Consider the following 19774-nt stretch of genomic DNA (forward strand, 5'->3'; position numbering starts at 1 on the left):
CAACAGAGATACAGTCTATAGGTCCCTAAGATATATAAATATCTAATGTATTCATTAAGGGTGTGGGGAAAAAATCGATTTGAATTCCAATCGCGATTCTCACGTTGTGCGATTCAGAATCGATTCTCATATTTAAAAAATCGATTTTTTTTATTTTTTAAATTAATCAATCCAACAAAACAATACACAGCAATACCATAACAATGCAATCCAATTCCAAAACCAAACCCGACCTAGCAACACTCAGAACTGCAATAAACAGAGCAATTGAGAGGAGACACAAACACGACACAGAACAAACCAAAAGTAGTGAAACAAAAATGAATATTATCAACAACAGTATCAATATTAGTTACAATTTCAACTTAGCAGTGATTAAAAATCCCTCATTGACATTATCATTAGACATTTATAAAAAAATTTTTAAAAACAACAATAGTGTCACATTGGCTTACACTTGCATCGCATCTCATAAGCTTGACAACACACTGTGTCCAATATTTTCACAAAGATAAAATAAGTCATATTTTTGGTTCATTTAATAGTTAAAACAAATTTACATTATTGCAATCAGTTGATAAAACATTGTCCTTTACAATTATAAAAGCTTTTTACAAAAATCTACTACTCTGCTTGCATGTCAGCAGACTGGGGTAGATCCTGCTGAAATCCTATGTATTGAATGAATAGAGAATCCTTTTGAATCTTGGCAAAAATCTTAGCCACACGATTATCAAATGTAATAGGAAAATTAATTCATACCGACCAAACTGGCTTCATGGAAGGTCGACAATCTTCAGACAATACAAGGAAATTGTTTAATGTTATTTACTATGCTAGAAGTCTCCCTTATCCCACAGCAGTATGTACTGTTGATGCGGAGAAGGCATTCGACCGCATAAACTGGTCATTTATGTTTTGTACATTACGTAAATTTGGATTTGGAGATAATTTTATACAATGGATTAAGATGCTTTATACAAGGCCCATGGCATCAGTCAAAACCAATAATCATATTTCAGAACCTTTTTCGTTAAAAAGAGGAGTAAAACAGGGATGTCCTGCATCTGGATTATTATTTAATTTGGTTATTGAACCCTTAGCTGCAAAAATAAGAAATAAAATTAATGAATGTGCTCAAAATGTACATATACACTAAAATATTTTAACCAAGCTGTATTTTGTTTTATTTTTATAACTAGAATAAATAGATGCTATATACTTTATTTACTTTGTTATAGATTGTTTTTGCTTCATAAGAGCCATATTTTTTTATTTGTTGGTTTAAATATGTTTATCTTTTATTGTAAATTGTGAAGGGTCATCAGTTGTTTCACTTCCAGTTTATGTGACGTCACGTTTTCATTTTGACACTTTCGAGTTCATTGATAACTTTGTGCAAAAACGGCACAAACGGCTTGAATGTGATGTTGTTTAAACAGTAATGTAAACCAAGTTTAGATTGGAGAATGACGTTAATGTGTGTTGTTTACAGGTTAGCATTTAAACTACCTAACAAGCAAGCGCCAGTCAGTTTGTCCGTCTCAGTGCAGTTATGAATGACGGGTCTTTGATCATTTGTTTTAATACTGTAATCTGGTAGTTTACCAGATTACAAATACAAAATAATCACCGCTCTTGCAGACCGTCTCGCTCGCAGAATATGCACGATTAAAAAACACAAACCAATATGATTATGTCCATATTGGTTTGTGTGTTTTAATCGTGTAGCCACTGTAGTAGCGAGCGCGCGACGAGAAGTTTCCTCCGCCCCTTGATCGAAATCGGGCTCGGGAAAAGCCGCGATCTGCGGCTCTTATAGCCTTGCCTCGCCTCACCAAGAGTCAAATCAAGCGATTTGACTCTTTGTGAGACTCTTTCTTTCCATTCCGCTGTGGCACAAATGCACGTAGCTGCTGAAAAAACTATGAAAAGCGTGAATGCTCTTGGAGCATTCACATGGCAATATATCGACGCTGGAAAACTTAGCGACGTCTGTTAATTGACTTATCGAATATCAGCCAAGGCTGAGGTACAAATAGGCAAGAAAAGTTGGTTTTGCATAATAGGTCCCTTTAAGTTGAAGTGGTGTGGCAATACATTTTTTGGCCAAACCTTGTGGCCTAAATCATTAAGTCATACGGACACGTTTTTTATTGGATACTTTCTAATACACGTCTGCCTTGGAGACATGTATGTAGGGATGTCCCGATCCAGGTTTTTGCACTTCCGATCCCATACCGATATTATTTTTGCACTTCCGATCAGATACTGGCCTATCCGAGCATGTATTAAAGTTTAAAGTTATTTAGCCTACTTAGTTGTCAGAATCATGTTGAAAAGGGTTTTAGTACTCTTGATAACAACTAGCCAGCTGAATTAGGAGAGTTTGAATAATACACAATGGTTGGTAACAAGAAACTGACCTGTTTATTCAAGGATAAACACAAAATAGACAAAATTATACATGACAAACAGAAATGGCATCATTGAACTAGGGCTGGGCGATATGGCCTTTTTTAAATATTGCGATATTTTAAGGCCATATTACGATACACGATATATATCTCGATATTTTGCCTTAGCCTTGAATGAACACTTGATGCATATAATCACAGCAGTATGATGATTCTATGTGTTTTGATTGATTGATTGAGACTTTTATTAGTAGGTTGCACAGTGAAGTACATATTCCGTACAATTGACCACTAAATGGTAACACCCGGATAAGTTTTTCAACTTGTTTAAGTCGGGGTCCACTTAAATTGATTCATGATACAGATATATATTATCAGATATATACTATCATCATAATACAGTCATCACACAAGATATACACATTGAATTATTTACATTATTTATAATCCGCGGTGTGGAGGGGGGCGCCGGATGTAAGTGTCTAAAAGACAGCCAAAAGAGTTTGATATCAGAATAAATCTAAAGTTAAAACATAGGGTAGAAATGCACCCATTTGCAGGAAATGTAGTCTTGATTTTCACATTTTTCTTTCAACGCTTGCATGTCTACATTAAAACATTCTTCTTCATACTGCATTAATATATGCTACTTTTAAACTTTCATGCAGAGAAGGAAATCACAACTAAAAAAATCACTAATTTTTTCATACGGTGTTGATGTGGAAATTTTTGCCTCTGCATTTTGATGGTGTGGGCATGTGGCACCGAATGGAGATAAGCGTCTCGACAGACGTTACAATATTTGAACAATGATGACGAAAACTGTTTTCTCTGTCGTGTCCGTGTGTCGAAAATTGTTATGCGCTTATTTTTTTTATTTGATTTTGTGCATGGCATATCATTGTTGTGCGCAGAGGACGCTTGAGCAGTGCGCAATTGCACAGGCGCGCACTTTAGAGGGAACGTTGCTCGCACGGCTGCGCTAGCATCACAGCTAACGTTAGCCATGCTGCTACCTCTCTGCTCGGGGAGGGCGTATACGTTTGTGACGTATGACGTGACAGTATGTGTGTGTAAGGTGCGCTTGCTGTCTGTGAGAGGGAGACACAGAAAAGAGTGAGAAGAGCCTGTCGTGTAATGCCAGCAGCTAAAAGCAACTGCGTGAGAATCCACAGACCTGTGGATGTGTTGAAGGTGTGCTGGAAAATGCGAAACGGAAATTAGGGAGCAGCAGAAAAGTGGAATGTATTATTTAAATCGGTGCGTTGGAAAACACGGACCGGAATTTTTTTTAAAACTGGATCTGGATCGGCATTTTCCCATGCCTTGCCGATACGCATTTTTTGGCAAATATCGGCGGACATTCCTACATGTATGTGTAAGAAATATGCAACTGTGCAAATATGATAAAGTGCGTAGCTGTACATAGCCTACCATGTTTATCTTTTGTAAATGACTTCACTAAAATACAAGACCAAACTTTTGTGCTTTTATTGGAGGACATTTAGATGTTAACTGGTTGTCCAGCTTTCAAGAGTAAACACGCTGCAAGACTGTTTGTATCAGAGATTTTAGATACAAGCTGACACCCCTAATCTTGTATCAGTATTTGTGATGAGTTGAGCCTTGATAAGCAACATATATTTGCTTTGGGGCCAACCGAGGCACATCCTTTGTCAAACTAAAATGATAAAACTTACAGGACAATGATCAGTGACTGAGGCTAGCTTATACCGATGTGACAGTTGCTAAGAAGTAATGTGTACCTCTCAGGTTCAACTACTACTCTCGCTTTAGCAGAAAAAACAAGATGACGTAACAGAGACTACAAAGCTGGACAAGTAATGAAGTAGGCAGCCATTTTACTACAGAAAATTGATAGCTTGTGTCTCAAAACTACACATGTAAACACGTCTATGTGCAACACAACTGATGAGATGAAGCAATGAAATTGTTGTCTCCATACTTGTTTTTTTTTTTGGGGGGGCAACAAGGTAAATCATAACCTGTTACAAATCAATTACTTTTTAAAGCTCATCACCTTTTAACACCAATCAGTTATGAGCTCCACATGGGACTATGGGAATTCTGAAAAAAGAATAATAGTGTGCTAAAAATGAAAACAAATGGCAAAAGTTGGAAGTGTACTAAAAAAATAAAATAAAATAAAAAAGAGGTCAATGTGCATGATGAGTGTAAATCAGAAGGATTCTCCTCTAGCTGACCAAGTGACTGTAAAGAGTGAGGATGATGTTCTTCATCATTAGTCCACTCACCTGAAGGCCCGTCCTCTGCCTCTAGGTGGTGTGTAGCCACTGTAGTAGCGAGCGCGCGACGAGAAGTTTCCTCCTCCCCTTGATCGAAATCGGGCTCGGGAAAAGCCGCGATCTGTGGTGCTGATGCCTGGTCGGTTTGTTCTCTTTGCGCCAACCTGGGAGGTGAAACAATTAGACATAATAAAGCAACATAGAAAAAAAAACATGGCATTCTTGAAAAAACCTTACCTTTATCTGCCTTCCCCTAAAAAGTGACTCGTCCAAAGCCATGGCTGTCCTTACAGACTCTTTGTCTGCAAATTCGATGTAGGCAAACCTAGGACAATAAAAGTAAGTTATGGTAAAATACAACACAGACAGACACTTTTTGCCACATAGCTACAAGATTTAAGAGGTTTGTCACGTGTACTTAGGCCTGGACGATTATCACTGTTATCAATATATTCTACCTTTTTGTTGAGGACGATTCAAAAATAAAAAATCTATGTTTTTCACATCCGGCATTTGTTTTTCGGTTTACTTTTATTTGAGAAATATGTCGCTGCTAAAAAAAAAACAAGCTGTGGGCTGCAGGTTAGGGCTGGGCGATATGGACGAAAAAGTATATCTCGATATAGTCTTACTTAAACTCGATGGTCGATATATTTTCCGGTGAAAGTATACATATAAAAATATTAATTTTTGAGTGAGATTCACTGAAATTGAAGTGAATGACAACTGTACTGTAAACCAGGGGTGCTCATTACGTCGACCGCGAGCTACCGGTCGATCGCGGAGGGTGTGCCAGTCGATCGCCAGCCAGGCATTAAAAAAATAGTCCTAAAAATGAGCGATCCTAAATCTTCACTATGAAGTCACTTTTGTCACTTGATTATGACATTCACGGCACCCGAGGGTCTTCTGAGATGACGCTGGCTGCTGCCAGCTCATTATTAAGAAAAAATTACCGACAGGAAGGCGAGAAACACTTTTTATTTCAACAGACTCTGGCGCCGTACCTGTCGTCAAAACTCCAAAGACAGTTGCACAATAAAAGCACTGCTTCATCCTGCCTGCACTAACAAAATAAGAGTCTCAGAAAGCTGGCGTGCACAAGCTAGCAAGCTACGGAGTTTGCCGCCAATGTATTTCTTGTAAAGTGTATTACAAAGGAGCACGGAAGCTGGACAAATAAGATGCCAAAAACCAACCACTTTTATGTGGTATTGGACAGAAAACTTGTTAACAATATTAACTATATGTGTTAAACATGCTTGTATTATCTTTAAACACCTTTAACTTGTTAACAATATTAACTATATGTGTTAAACATGCTTGTATTATCTTTAAACACCTTTAACTTGTTAACAATATTAACTATGTGTTAAACATGCTTGTATTATCTTTAAACACCTTTAACTTATCAACAATATTAACTATATGTGTTAAACATGCTTGTATTATCATTAAACACCTTTAACTTGTTAACAATATTAACTATATGTGTTAAACATGCTTGCATTATCTTTAAACACCTTTAACTTGTTAACAATATTAACTATATGTATTAAACATTCTTGTATTATCATTAAACACCTTTAATTTATTAACAATATTAACTATATGTGTTAAACATGCTTGTATTATCTTTAAACACCTTTAACTTGTTAACAATATTAACTATATGTGTTAAACATGCTTGTATTATCTTTAAACACCTTTAACTTGTTAACAATATTAACTATATGTGTTAAACATGCTTGCATTATCTTTAAACCCCTTTAACTTGTTAACAATATTAACTACATGTATTAAACATTCTTGTATTATCGTTAAACACCTTTAATTTATTAACAATAGTAACTATATGTGTTAAACATGCTTGCATTATCATTAAACACCTTTAACTTGTTAACAAAAACATATTTCATAAATAAGTAAATATAAATTATATACAGTATATGAATGAGGTAGATCCCCGCGACTTGATCAATTGAAAAGTAGCTCGCCTGCAGAAAAACGTGTCCCGTCTCTTCCCTGTGGCCTCCTACCGGTCGGACGTGCCCGAAACACCTCCCTAGGGAGGCGTTCGGGTGGCATCGTGACCAGATGCCTGAACCACCTCATCTGGCTCCTCTCGATGTGGAGGAGCAGTGGCTTTACTCTGAGTTCCTCCCGGATGACAGAGCTTCTCACCCAATCTCTAAGGGAGAGCCCCGCCACCCGGCGGAGGAAACTCATTTCGGCCGCTTGTACCCGTGATCTTGTCCTTTCGGTCATGACCCAAAGCTCATGACCATAAGTGAGGATGGGAACGTAGATCGACCGGTAAATTGAGAGCTTTGCCTTCCGGCTCAGCTCCTTTTCACAACGGATCGATACAGCATCCGCATTACTGAAGACGCTGCACCGATCCGCCTGTCGATCTCACGATCCACTCTTCCCTCACTCGTGAACAAGACTCCGAGGTACTTGAACTCCTCCACTTGGGGCAAGATCTCCTCCCCAACCCGGAGATGGCACTCCACCCTTTTCCGGGCGAGAACCATGGACTCGGACTTGGAGGTGCTGATTCCCATCCCAGTCGCTTCACACATCTTCCACTAGATTTTTTAATACATAAAATCGCCCGCGTGAATATTCCCTCTTCTCTTCTACGACTCTCTCATAGTATGTTTTGATTTCCCTTCCTGGTTCGATGACCCGCTTTATCTTGCCTCTGATTGGCCTGTCCCAAATGTTTTGCCCTAATTTCAACCAATCGTGACTCATCATAGTTAACAACTAACCAATCATGGATGTTCTTATACATGCAAGTGCGTCTTGGAAGGAGGAAGGGGAGAGGTTTAATAGCCCATGGAGTATTGTGAGGGAGTGGGAAGTAGAGAAGAACAAGGAACAACAAATAAGCGGTGTTTGGTCATTTTATCGTGAAATTCATTGATTAATTTCTTGATTCATATCTTCTTTAAAAATTAAATCTTACAAACTCGATATATCGCCCAGTCCTAATGCACTGTTAGACACAATTGGTAATGTCAAAAATTAAAACATGTTTGTAATGGTGATTTATTTACCCTTTGGGATGCCCTGTGTATTTGTCACACAGGATGGTGACTCTGTTTACTGAACCACAGCCGTGGAAGTGAGCCTCAAGCTCTTCTGCAGTAGCGCCATAGTCCACCTAAAATTAATTAAAATGAGGATAATTTACAGTACAGATTTGCTGTTGATGGAACTGTGCATATATAAAATGTAATGTACTGTACTAATATACATTAGCACAGGGGTCCCCAAACAAAGGCCCGCCAACATCGACAGTCTTGCCCACAGAAAAACCCAAGTTAAAGAAAAAAAACATACAGGGTTTCCCCTAAATTGAACCTGCCACACCTTAAAAATGTGGATTTTTTTTTACATGGAAACAAATTAAAGTAATATATTGTATGAATGGATATAATGCCGATATTTAAACATCGTTGACTAGTGATGCGCAGAAAATGTGGCCACTGAAAAACTTTGATCCACCGTAAGCAAGATGCACACGAGTGTCTGCTCCGCCCACTCAGCCGTGTTGCCACCTTTTGCTCCGGCGGCTGACGGCTTGGGCGGTGAATCTCGGCTTGGGTGGGTCTGCACTCCAGCCAGACCCACCCAGCCCTTAGAGCCAATTCTTGTCCTGAAGTTATGGACCCAGGTAATACAGCAGTAGCATTGCCGAAGACTCCAAGGGAAGTTCAGCTTCCCCTAAAATATAAAGAAAGTGGTCAAATATGTTTTTTTGTGTTTGCATTTCATTGACACGATGCGTTAAGATGCGTTTAACTTTTGTTTAGAATCAACTACTCCTGTGACAGTGTGCGCAACTTTTTTTCATTGATTAGGTAGTGTCACAGCGCTGAAGCCAAAAGAGACAATCATAAATGCTCGACTTTGTTGTGCTCACGGTCAAAGAGTGATCGAAAGGGGGTCACCGGGCTTCCGCATGATTGGTTGACCTCTCTGGGCTGAATCCCTCTTTGATTGACAGCAAAATGAGCGAATCAGCAATCTTGAAATATAAAAGTATTATTCATTTTTAATTTAGTTGTTCTTATTGATATTGAAAATTGTAAATTTTTTAAGTGAAGTTTTCTTTGTAAAATTTAGCATGTTCATATCTTTTACCCGTTATTGGAGACTGTGCTGTCCAATAACAGGTAAACTACTTAAAAAGACCTGCAGCTGCCACTGGTAGCATTTTTATTATGTATTTATAATTGCGTTACATTGTACAATTATAAAAATAGAGCAAAACAATATAACAAAATATGTTGATACTAGGGCTTTCAAAGTTAATGTGATAAAAACACGTCAATTATAAATTCCAATAACGGCACAAAAAAAATTTAACGCCCGATTAACACGTGTCCATTTTGACCCTCGGGGAGTGCCGTAGCGGAGGGAACTTGGTTGTAGTTCACTTGTTATTTATGAGCCACAAGCGAGCAGAAATGGACAAAGGAAAGACTACCTTATGGAAATATAAAATTTAAAGCCTTGGCAGATTGTTCTCCCAAAAAGAAAGGACTATTTTTCGCTTTGGGAAGAGGCGACATCCCTGCAGCAAACGCCTGTTGCGTGCGTATTTCAGGCGGGTGGTGCTTCACTTCTGTGTTCGAAAGGAGACTTTTCTATTGCAAACAGTCAATCCAACATCAAAACATGTCAAGACACTTTCTCAAACCAATCACACTTTTCCGGCTTCAAAATAAAAGCACTATGCTATACATCCTGTTTAACTACATATACAAAATAAAACATTTCTACGATCATGCTTTGTCACTAGGGATGGGCACCAGTGGCCGGTAAGTTTTTGGCGCCTATTCACGCAAGATCCAAGGGTGCCATGTTTTGGTCGCCTGGGTTGCGCATGACGTCATGTCTGTTTCACAAGTGCGAGTGGTGAGTACTTGCTAGCACTTGAGAAGAAAACAGGCGATTTCGAAGCAAACATGCTCTTAGTAATCTTGCAACCCATCAATGTTTCATGACAAAAACGCTCTAAAGTGTGGCTCGTCTTTTCCAGGTTACGCTGTTGCAGTATTTGTGACGCCAAAATCAAGGCAAGTGGTGGGAATACTTCCAATCCGAGGAAGCACCTGGATTTTTCTCATGGCTTAAGAGTGCAGCCAAGTTAGATGTACGGCTGCAACTCCTGCATTTGGCACCTTTAGCGTTAACATTTGGTGACAATAACAGCGAGACCATCCTCTACGTCTGCTCCAGGTAAAAAGCCTACTGTATAAGAATACGTTGGCTTTGCATTTTAACTTGCAATAGTTATAAGCAGCTCGGTTCCTCATACTGTACTTTGTAATGTTAATGTAAAGTTTTGGATTCACTTTCATTTGGAGTTTAATACTTTTGGGGAAAAAAAATTTGGCTGGCTGAAATATTGTTTAAATGATTGTATAACATGTTCTGGTTGAGTCATCAATTACAAAATGATTACAGACTGAATTTACATTTTATTAATTAATAGATAAGGTTAAAACATTACCATGCAGCAATATAAAGACCATTAACTTGTACAACATGTAATGTACAGAATATCAGAAGCATTTATTCAGGTAGAAATATTGCCGATTACAGCTGGGATAGGCTCCAGCCCCCATGACCACAAAAAGGACAAGCGGTAGAAAAGCACGATCATAACAATCAACATTTTGTGTTATTTATGCATGAAGCAGGTATCTAATCAGGGAAGTGTAGCTCCTCCTCTGAATGCAACTGCTCCTAAAGCAGGAATAGAAATTCTGTATTTCTACAAAATGTGGCAATTTTTTTTATTGTCAATAAATCATGATTGTCATTTTTGTGTTGAGCTGTTTAAAAAACGATGTTTAAAAAACATTTATTTAAAGCAAAGTAATTGTCCGTTCAAGGTGTTAAAACTTGAAAATTATTTCTAGGGTACACTTAATGATGAAAAATGATATGTATCTGCAATTAATTGAGTTAACTATAACCAAATGCAATTAATCGAGATTAAATATCTTAATCGTTTGACATAAAAATGGGGTCCCACAGTAAATTTTTGTGGTCCCACTTTTTTGTAACCGTTTTGAAAACCAATGAGAAATGTATGCATTATCCTGTTATATCTCACATTCTATATTGTGTTTTGGAAAAAGGTTGTCATAAACATTAAAAAACTCACTTAATAATAATTAATATTAAGACTTATTATTGTATGTAAATTATTTATACAAATTACAATTATACAAATAATATAATGTCACATTGACCATGCCACCACCACAGATTTTCTAAAATCTGTCCTGTCCTGCTCAGACCAATCATACTGTTGATGTAGATGCCCATTTAACCTGGGATTGTAGACGCTGGCGGGCCGGATACAAACAAAATGAGCATATTGTGCATGGAAGTCTAACTCACATTTCCAACGTATATAGATCTGCCATCTGCTTCCATCTTTTCTTCAAAAGACATGATGACTGGGCCCACTGCAAAGCATAAAAAAAATTCAAGTTTCAAAAAGTGAGTTGTGAGTGAAGAAACAAACTTCATGTTAACACGTCATATTAGTCCAATTGTGATTACTGTTCTTTTATTCAACATGTATAATTTGTGTGAACATGCACTTCAACTACACATGGATGAGTTACTGCATGTCTGTTTGCACCCAGACAGCCCTCAGTTATCTTCACTGACAGACTACTACTCTACTCGCTATTTTACATCACCTGATGTGGTTTTATGAAATGTATTGTGAAATTCAAATACTAAAACAAATACAAGATATTGTTTAATGAAAACTATGGATGTAATGATATGAAAGTTTCATATCTTGGTTATCGTAACCAAAATATCATGGTTATCATTATTGCATTGTTGAATCTGCTTAATAAGTACTTATACACACACTGAAATCTTTTAAGCAAGTTATATTTTTTTTAAAGGCCTACTGAAACCCACTACTACCGACCACGCAGTCTGATAGTTTATATATCAGTGATGAAATCTTAACATTGCAACACATGCCAATACGGCCGGGTTAACTTATAAAGTGCAATTTTAAATTTCCCCCGAAACTTCCGGTTGAAAACGTCTATGTATGTAGGAGGAGTAAGGAGGACTTTGACTTCGATACACAGACGCCTGTAGAGAACTGGGACAACACAGACTCTTACCAGGATTACTGTGATTTGGATACACAGACGCAGAACCGTGAGTATGCAGCTGCGCTTCCAAACATTTGATCGCTTGCCCGTACGTGTGTGTCACGTACGCAACTTTGGGTAAATATATAAGCTTTATGAACCTTGGGTTAGGTGAACGGTCCTTTGGGCTGAGTGATTGTGTGTGTTGTGCAAGTGTTTGAATTGTATTGGTGGGTTATATGGACGGGAGCTAGTATACTAGCGCCTAGCTATAGCTAGGCGCTAGCATAACAAACACCTAGGTGTTTTTATGCGGGATTAATTTGTGGCATATTAAATATAAGCCTGGTTGTGTTGTGGCTAATAGAGTATATATATATATATGTCTTGAGTTTATTTACTGTTGTAGTCATTACCAGCTGAATATCAGGTCCCACCCGCGCGCTTCCAAACATTTGATCGCTTGCCCGTACGTGCGTGTCATGTACGTAACTTTGGGTAAATATATAAGCTTTATGAACCTTGGGTTAGGTGAACGGTCCTTTGGGCTGGTTGTGTTGTGGCTAATAGAGTATATATATGTCTTGTGTTTATTTACTGTTGTAGTCATTCCCAGCTGAATATCAGGTCCCACCCGCCTCTCACAGCATCTTCCCTATCTGAATCGCTTCCACTCCTCACTAGTCCTTCACTTGCACTTTCCTCATCCACAAATCTTTCATCCTCGCTCAAATTAATGGGGAAATCGTCACTTTCTCGGTCCGAATCGCTCTCACTTCTGGCCGCCATCACTGTAAACAATAGGGAACTTTGCGGAAATGTACAACTGACTACGTCACGCTACTTCCGGTAGGGGCAAGGCTTTTTTTTGTCAGATACCAAAAGTTGCGATCTTTATCGTCGTTGTTCTCTACTAAATCCTTTCAGCAAAAATATGGCAATATCGCGAAATGATCAAGTATTAAACATAGAATGGATCTGCTATCCCTGTTTAAATAAAAAAAAATCATTTCAGTAGGCCTTTAATAAACTCTCCGTCAGAAAAAAACGCCTTACTTTTTCTGGCGATTTTGTGAGAAATGACGAAACTTGTCCTGACAGCTGCATTTCTGGGGGTGTGAAATTTGGCAAAAAGTCCTTGTTGGGTTTGCAGTTTTACCATCAATGCATCAGCCTCCCTTGCGCGCGCTTCATCAGACAGATTCCGGTATTTTTCCTTGTGCTTCGTCGTGTAGTGGCGATTCAAATTATATTCTTTAAACACAGCAACCAGTGTACCACAAATTAAGCACACGGCTTTACCTTTAATTTCTGGAAAGAAATACTTGGCAGTCCATGTCTTGTTGAAAACACGCCATTTGTCATCAACTTTTCTCTTTTTAGCGTCTCATCACTTGTCCCTGTGCACCTTCGCTCACAGGTTACACCCGGACATACGCCCATAAATAACACTTTTAAAAATAAAAGCAGCACAGTTGTATTGCACACACGACATAGATGTTTTTTAAACTTTATTTTGTAATTTGTGATTGCCGCTGTTCACATTCACTCACAATCCCACACGCGCATACGTCCACACGGAAGTAATACAAATAACGCTTTTCAAAACAAAAGCAGCACCGTTGTATTGCACACTCGACATAGATACTTTTTTAATTTATTTTGTAATTTATAATTGGCCTCACGCGAGCCGGACAGGGACGCACGCACAAAGGGCTCTCTTACAAAATGGAAGCTTGCACAGTTAGAATTTTATTCTGCGAATGTCATCCAGGAAAGTTTTTAAACATTTCACTTGAATCCATGTCATTTACAGTATTAGCACAAAACTTAGAAACAGTTTTATCTAAAATTATCCAAAGGTGTATTATGTAAGTGAATTTGTCAGTGATCACACCAGTCAGAGTCTTCTGACTCATCTGACCACATTGATCTGATCACTGACTGTATGTTGAGCTAAAAGAGTGTGTACGGCCCAAATAAGTTGCCTGATTAAACTTAAGTCTGTACATGATTACTGATATATTTTCTCATTAATCACATGATTAACTTGTTATTTTGACAGCCCTAGTTCCTAGTAATATGTATAGATTGTTAAACTTTTGTGCCAATGTGTTTGTTTTGTTGTTCTTATCTTTCGCTTGTGTTGTTGCCCAAAAATAAATTGCAAGTAATAGTGATATTGTTTGTATAACTATGTTAAGTACTTTTGAGAGGCATTGTTAATGTTCTAACTATATTACAGTGTGTTTTCTACAAGATCTATCTTTATTATGTAACAATAACAATTTCATTATTGTTAAATAGGTTGAGAATCACATGAAAAAAATCTTGCAAAAAAGAAAAAAAGAGGCTGAAATATGTATACTGTACTAACTTTCTTTGTGATTAATAACATTTGTCCGAATTCACAAGTTTTGTTGATGAGGCTAAATATGTACAGAATAAACCACATGAAGTTAGTACATCAATTGAAGAAAATAGAAGGGGGACACATTTTATGGCAGCACAAAAATATGCTGAAATATTCTGATTTCCCCTACTAACTTTTTTGTAATTAATAAAATGAGTTCAAATGTACACATTTATCTGTAAATGATACTAATAAACAACTTGAAGTTACTACATCATTTGAGGGGGAAGGACACATTTTATGGCAGCACAGAAATATGCTGAAATATTATGTATCCTCTACTAACTTTTTTTGTCACGAATAAATTGAGTCCAAATTCACAAGTTTTGTACAATGCCATACAATCTGTACATATTATCCACATGATGTTAGTACAACGCTTGGGGAAAATAAATGTAAGTGGGACACTTTCTGGCATAAAATACATGTTTTTTCATTTTATTTTTTTTTACATGGAACTGAGTCTACCCTGTAGTGTTTGTTCCCATTATTTTTTAATATATCAGAAGATCAAATACATAACAAACCAAATTACAGGAAACATCCTGTAATTTCCATAAAATAGGTAGGCTGATCAACCGCTTTGCAGCATTCCACCGTATACAATAGAGAAGCTTGTGCAGCGATGAGAATACAAATTATTATGATCAAAAAGCATTTATTCGGGTCGGAATGTCACATAATACACCGACAACATTTTTGACAAAGCATGATCGTAAGAATCCACATTTTGTATCATTGACATCGCTAATAACACAGAAGTGCTGCCGCTGTCTGAGCAAGAAACAGAGCTTCGCCCCAATGCGCGCAGGGGATACGAAATAATTCAGGGATACAGAATTTCGCACGACACCGGCAAATATAAACAAAACACCGACAGAAAGTGATAAAAAAAACAAGCAAACTGTAGTTTTGACCCGGAGAAGGCAGTCGGTACAAAAAAAACAAATCCACGTCCTGGGGACGCGCGAACTTCCGGAAATGCACATCCTTTTTTATTTAATTGCGTAAAAAGACACAAAAAGTGTGTTAAACGCCAACAGTGCATATATACAGTTAGGTCCATAAATATTTGGACATTGACAACATTTTCAGTATTCCAGCTCTGTACAACATCACAATGGATTTGAAATGAAACAATCAAGATGTGCTTTAAGTGCAGACTTTGAGCTTTAATTTGAGGGTATTTACATCCAAATCAGGTGAACGGTGTAGGAATTACAACACATTATATATGTGCCTTCCACCTTATAAGGGACCAAAAGTAATTGGACAAATCAAATTGTCACTTCTTAATACTTTGCAGTCAATTACAGCCTGAAGTGTGGAACCCATAGACATCACTAGACGCTGGGTTTGGTCCCTGGTGATGCTCTGCCGGATCTCTGCTGCAGATGTCTTCACTGCCTGCTTGTTCTTTGGGCATTTTCCCTTCAGTTTTGTCTTCAGCAAGTGAAATTATTGCTCAATCGGATTCAGGCCAGGTGATTGACTTGGCCATTGAAGAACATTCCACTTCTTTGCCTTAAAAAACTATTTGGTTGTTTTCGCAGTATGCTTCGGGTCATTGTCCGTCCACATTGTGAATCGCCGTCCAATGAGTTTTGAAGCATTTGGCTGAATATGAGCAGATAATATTGCCCGAAACACTTCAGAATTCATTCTGCTGCTTTTGTCAGCTGTCACATCATCAATAAATATAAGAGATCCAGTTCAACTAGCAGCCATGCATGCCCACGCCATTACACTATGACCACCATGTTTCACTGATGAGGTGGTATGCTTTGGCTCTTGAGCAGTTCCTTCCCTTCTCCATACTCTTCATCATTCTGCTACAAGTTGATCTTTGTCTAATCTGTCCATAAGATGTTGTTCCAGAACTGCACAGGCTCTTTTAGATGTTTCTTGGCAAACTCTAATCTGGCCTTCCTGTTTTTGAGGCTCACCAATGGTTTACACTTTGTGATGAAAAACCTGTATTTCCTCTGGTGAAGTCTTCTCTTAATTGTTGACTTGGACACAGATACACTTACCTCCTGGAGAGTTTTCTTCATCTGGCCAACTGTTGCGAAGGGCTTTTTCTTGACAAGGGAAAGGATTTGTCATTCACCACACTTGTTTTCTGTGGTCTTCCATGTCTTTTGGTGTTGCTGAGCTCAGCAGTACATTCTCTCTTTTTAAGAATGTACCAAACAGTTGATTTGGCCACACCTCAAGTTTTTGCTATCTCTCTGATGGCTTTGTTTTGATTTTTCAGGCTAATGATGGCTTGCTTCACTGATAGTGACAGCTCTTTGGACTTCATATTGAGAGATGACCTCCCCAGATTCCAAATTAATATTCCACACTTGAAATGACATCTAGGCCTTTTATCTGCTCTTTGTAAATGAAATAAATGGAAAAAAACAAGGGGATAACACACACCTGGCTATAGAACAGCTGAGTAGCCAAGTGTCCAATTACTTTTGGTCCCTTAAAAAGTGGAAGGCACATATAAAATGTGTTGTAATTCCTAGAAAGCATATCTTGATTGTTTCATTTCAAATCCATGGTGGTGTTGTACAGAGCTGGAATACTGAAAATGGTGTCAATGTCCAAATATTTATGGACCTAACTATATATACACATACTGTACAATAGGGTTGTTCCGTATACCGGTACTAATAAAATACTGCAATACTAATTGATTGAAATCGGGACGACACTGCCTTTGAAAAGTACTGATGTCGTTCTTTAATCTGAATGAATGGGGGCGGGGTATAGCTCGGTTGGTAGAGTGGCCGTGCCAGCAACTTGAGGGTTCCAGGTTCAATCTCCGCTTCCGCCATCCTAGTCACTGCCGTTGTGTCCTTGGGCAAGACACTTTACCCACCTGCTCCCAGTGCCACCCACACTGGTTTAAATGCAACTGAGTCACTAGAGAAAAGCGCTATATAAATATAATTCACTTCACAATGACGCTGTGTGGCGGTGACTACAGAGCGTGGCGCATGATGTGTCAAAACACATACACAAAGTGCATACAAGCACTGTACATCTTGGAGAGGAGGAATGTCAAAAGACGAGAATTCTACTGGTTAATAAAGAGGGTGCTGAAGCGCTATACGGAGGTATTTGGGCTTCAAAATCAACGATAAAAGTGACGCTTTAAACAAGGAAGCACCGCGCTTAAAGTGTTGCTTTAAAACACACCTCGCCAAACATGGCGGTTAGTATTACCACCGTTGCTTCAAACGTCGGTAAACATTTAAATAATGAACACTCAGATCTGCACAAGAACTTTAAAGAGTGACAGGTAATAATGTAGTTGTTACACCGGTGATGCTATTCTGCTCCGGTGCAGACTGTAGTCTAAGAGCACAAGGGGATCCCGTCAGGGTCGATGTTTTCGTCGGGGGCAAGATCGTTCACTTTACCTGTCAAAGGGTCTGCTAAACTCTGCTTTTAGGTCAGAAAGACGAGGCCACTGATTTGTGACAATCTGGTTGCTCTACTGTTAAATTTGCAGGACACAACCAGACCCGTTCCTCACTCTACTGTGCAGTGCATGCCTCTCTCTCTATACTCACCCGCCCGCTGACTCACTCACTGACTTTACTCACTCATTGCCATTCTCTTAAACACACACACATGCTACTCTCACGAGTTAACAGCTCCCCGCTGTGCACGTGTACATACATACATGTAGCTACGTGGACGTGCACACAGCTGCTTGGCTTGATGCCAAATATTAGAGTTAAAACTGCCCAATTAGCAGTTAAATAATCCAAGTGAAATTACTATTGCAACAAATTCCTACAATTTGTGTTTTATCTTGAACAATGTGTGTTTTACCTGCTACATGGTGTATCTGGGTACATATATCCTTAGTTTGGTTTTTAGTACTTACTAATAATTGTATTTTTCGTAAAGCACAGACCAGGAGTGGCAACCATAAATCATGAAGCATTTAATATATGTCAGTAAAGCTTTTTATTATATTCTGACCTAATCATTGATTATGGCAGACTATATGTAATATGATACATTTTATTTTTTTCTTTGAGTGCAACAATAAAAGCCCAATAAATGTTCAATGCCCTTTAATTTATATTTTAACCTTCTAAAATTGTTCTTTGATTTCAATAGGAAATATATGTTTATTGTATTGTAAGATTTTCTGTTAAAATAAAGCCAATATTAAAATTGTTTGTAGTTCCCTTTATTTAGAAAAGTATCGATATACATTTTGGTACCGGCAATTTATTGGTTTCCGGACAACCCTAATATATAGACACACACACGCACATCTAAGGAAGAGAATCCCTCTGCCATCTTACACTAGTTATTTTTTTAATATAAGTCGGCCACTTGAAAATTCCCTCTTCTCTTCATCAACTCTGTCGTCGTCATTTGGGATGTCTGTTGTGATTGCCCTTCCTGGTTCAATGACCCCGCCCTATGTTGCCTCTGATTGGCCTAATCTCAACCAATCGTGACTTATCCGACAAACAAATGATAAATGTATGCATTCTCCGTTGTATCTCACATTCTATATTGTGTTTTGGAAAAATTTTGTCATAAACGTTAATTTATTTAATAAATAATACAAAACAAAACAATTTTTTGGCATATGTAAATGTATTCAGTTATTCAGTAAACTTTACCGCTGCCAGTAGTTGTTTCTATATTTGTATTTAATAAGTTGTAGGTGTATTTATTTCAATATAAAAGTGTAAAATGTTTTTTGCTTCTGTCATGAAATGATAATCGTATGCCAGGGCATACATACATTATTTAACACTTAAATCTCTAGTCTACATCAACTTCAGATCTATCCGTCAATACTACCGTATTTTCCGCACTATAAGCCGCACCTAAAAACCACAAATTTTCTCAAAAGCTGACAGTGCGGCTTATAACCCGGTGCGCCTTATACATGGATTAATATTAATATTCATTTTCATAAAGTTTAGGTCTTGCAACTACGGTAAACAGCGCCCATCTTTTTTCCCCATAGAAGAGAAAGCGCTTCTTCTTCTACGGTAAGCAACCGCCAAGGTAAGCAACCGCCCCCGTAGAAGAGGAAGCGCTTCTTCTTCTACGGTAAGCAACCACCAAGGTAAGCACCCGCCCCCGTAGAAGAAGAAGCGCGCGGATATTACGTTTCATTTCATTTGTGTGTTTCTGTAAAGACGACCACAAAATGGCTCCTACTAAGAGACACACGTACAACGCAGAGTTTAAATTCAAGGCAATAAGTCACGCAGAAGAACACGGAAATAGAAATAGAAATGGATGACCGAAGGCGAACACACCTTCACTAAGACAGGGAGACAGCGCCGGACGACATACGCCAACATCTGCCAGTGGATTGTAAATGCCTGGGCGGATATATCGGTCTCAACTGTGGTCCGAGCTTTCCGGAAGGCAGGATTCACGGAACTGCTGGACAACAACAGCGACACTGACTCTGATGACTTTGACGAGACGGAGCCGGCCATTTTGGATGCCGTATTCACCCAACTTTTTAATTCAGACACC

At 38.3% G+C, this 19774-nt stretch overlaps 1 protein-coding gene across 4 annotated transcripts in view; it reads right to left on the bottom strand.

The window, feature by feature from the left end:
• pabpn1 (poly(A) binding protein, nuclear 1) overlaps positions 1-19774 on the bottom strand; it is a 46000-nt gene that overhangs the window by 17373 nt on the left and 8853 nt on the right. For all 4 annotated transcript variants that reach the window (XR_009821166.1, XM_062021064.1, XM_062021061.1 and 1 more), the window contains exons 3-6: positions 11114-11181; positions 7750-7856; positions 4922-5009; positions 4694-4848 (exon numbers count right to left, since the gene is read on the bottom strand). Coding sequence is in view for 3 of the 4 variants with exons in the window: in XM_062021064.1 (XP_061877048.1) it covers positions 4694-4848; positions 4922-5009; positions 7750-7856; positions 11114-11181 (418 nt within the window). In the remaining variant the exon portion in view is untranslated. The remainder of the gene's footprint in view (positions 1-4693; positions 4849-4921; positions 5010-7749; positions 7857-11113; positions 11182-19774) is intronic.

Source organism: Entelurus aequoreus, linkage group LG15 (assembly GCF_033978785.1).
Source record: "Entelurus aequoreus isolate RoL-2023_Sb linkage group LG15, RoL_Eaeq_v1.1, whole genome shotgun sequence".
NCBI classification, from domain to species: domain Eukaryota; kingdom Metazoa; phylum Chordata; class Actinopteri; order Syngnathiformes; family Syngnathidae; genus Entelurus; species Entelurus aequoreus.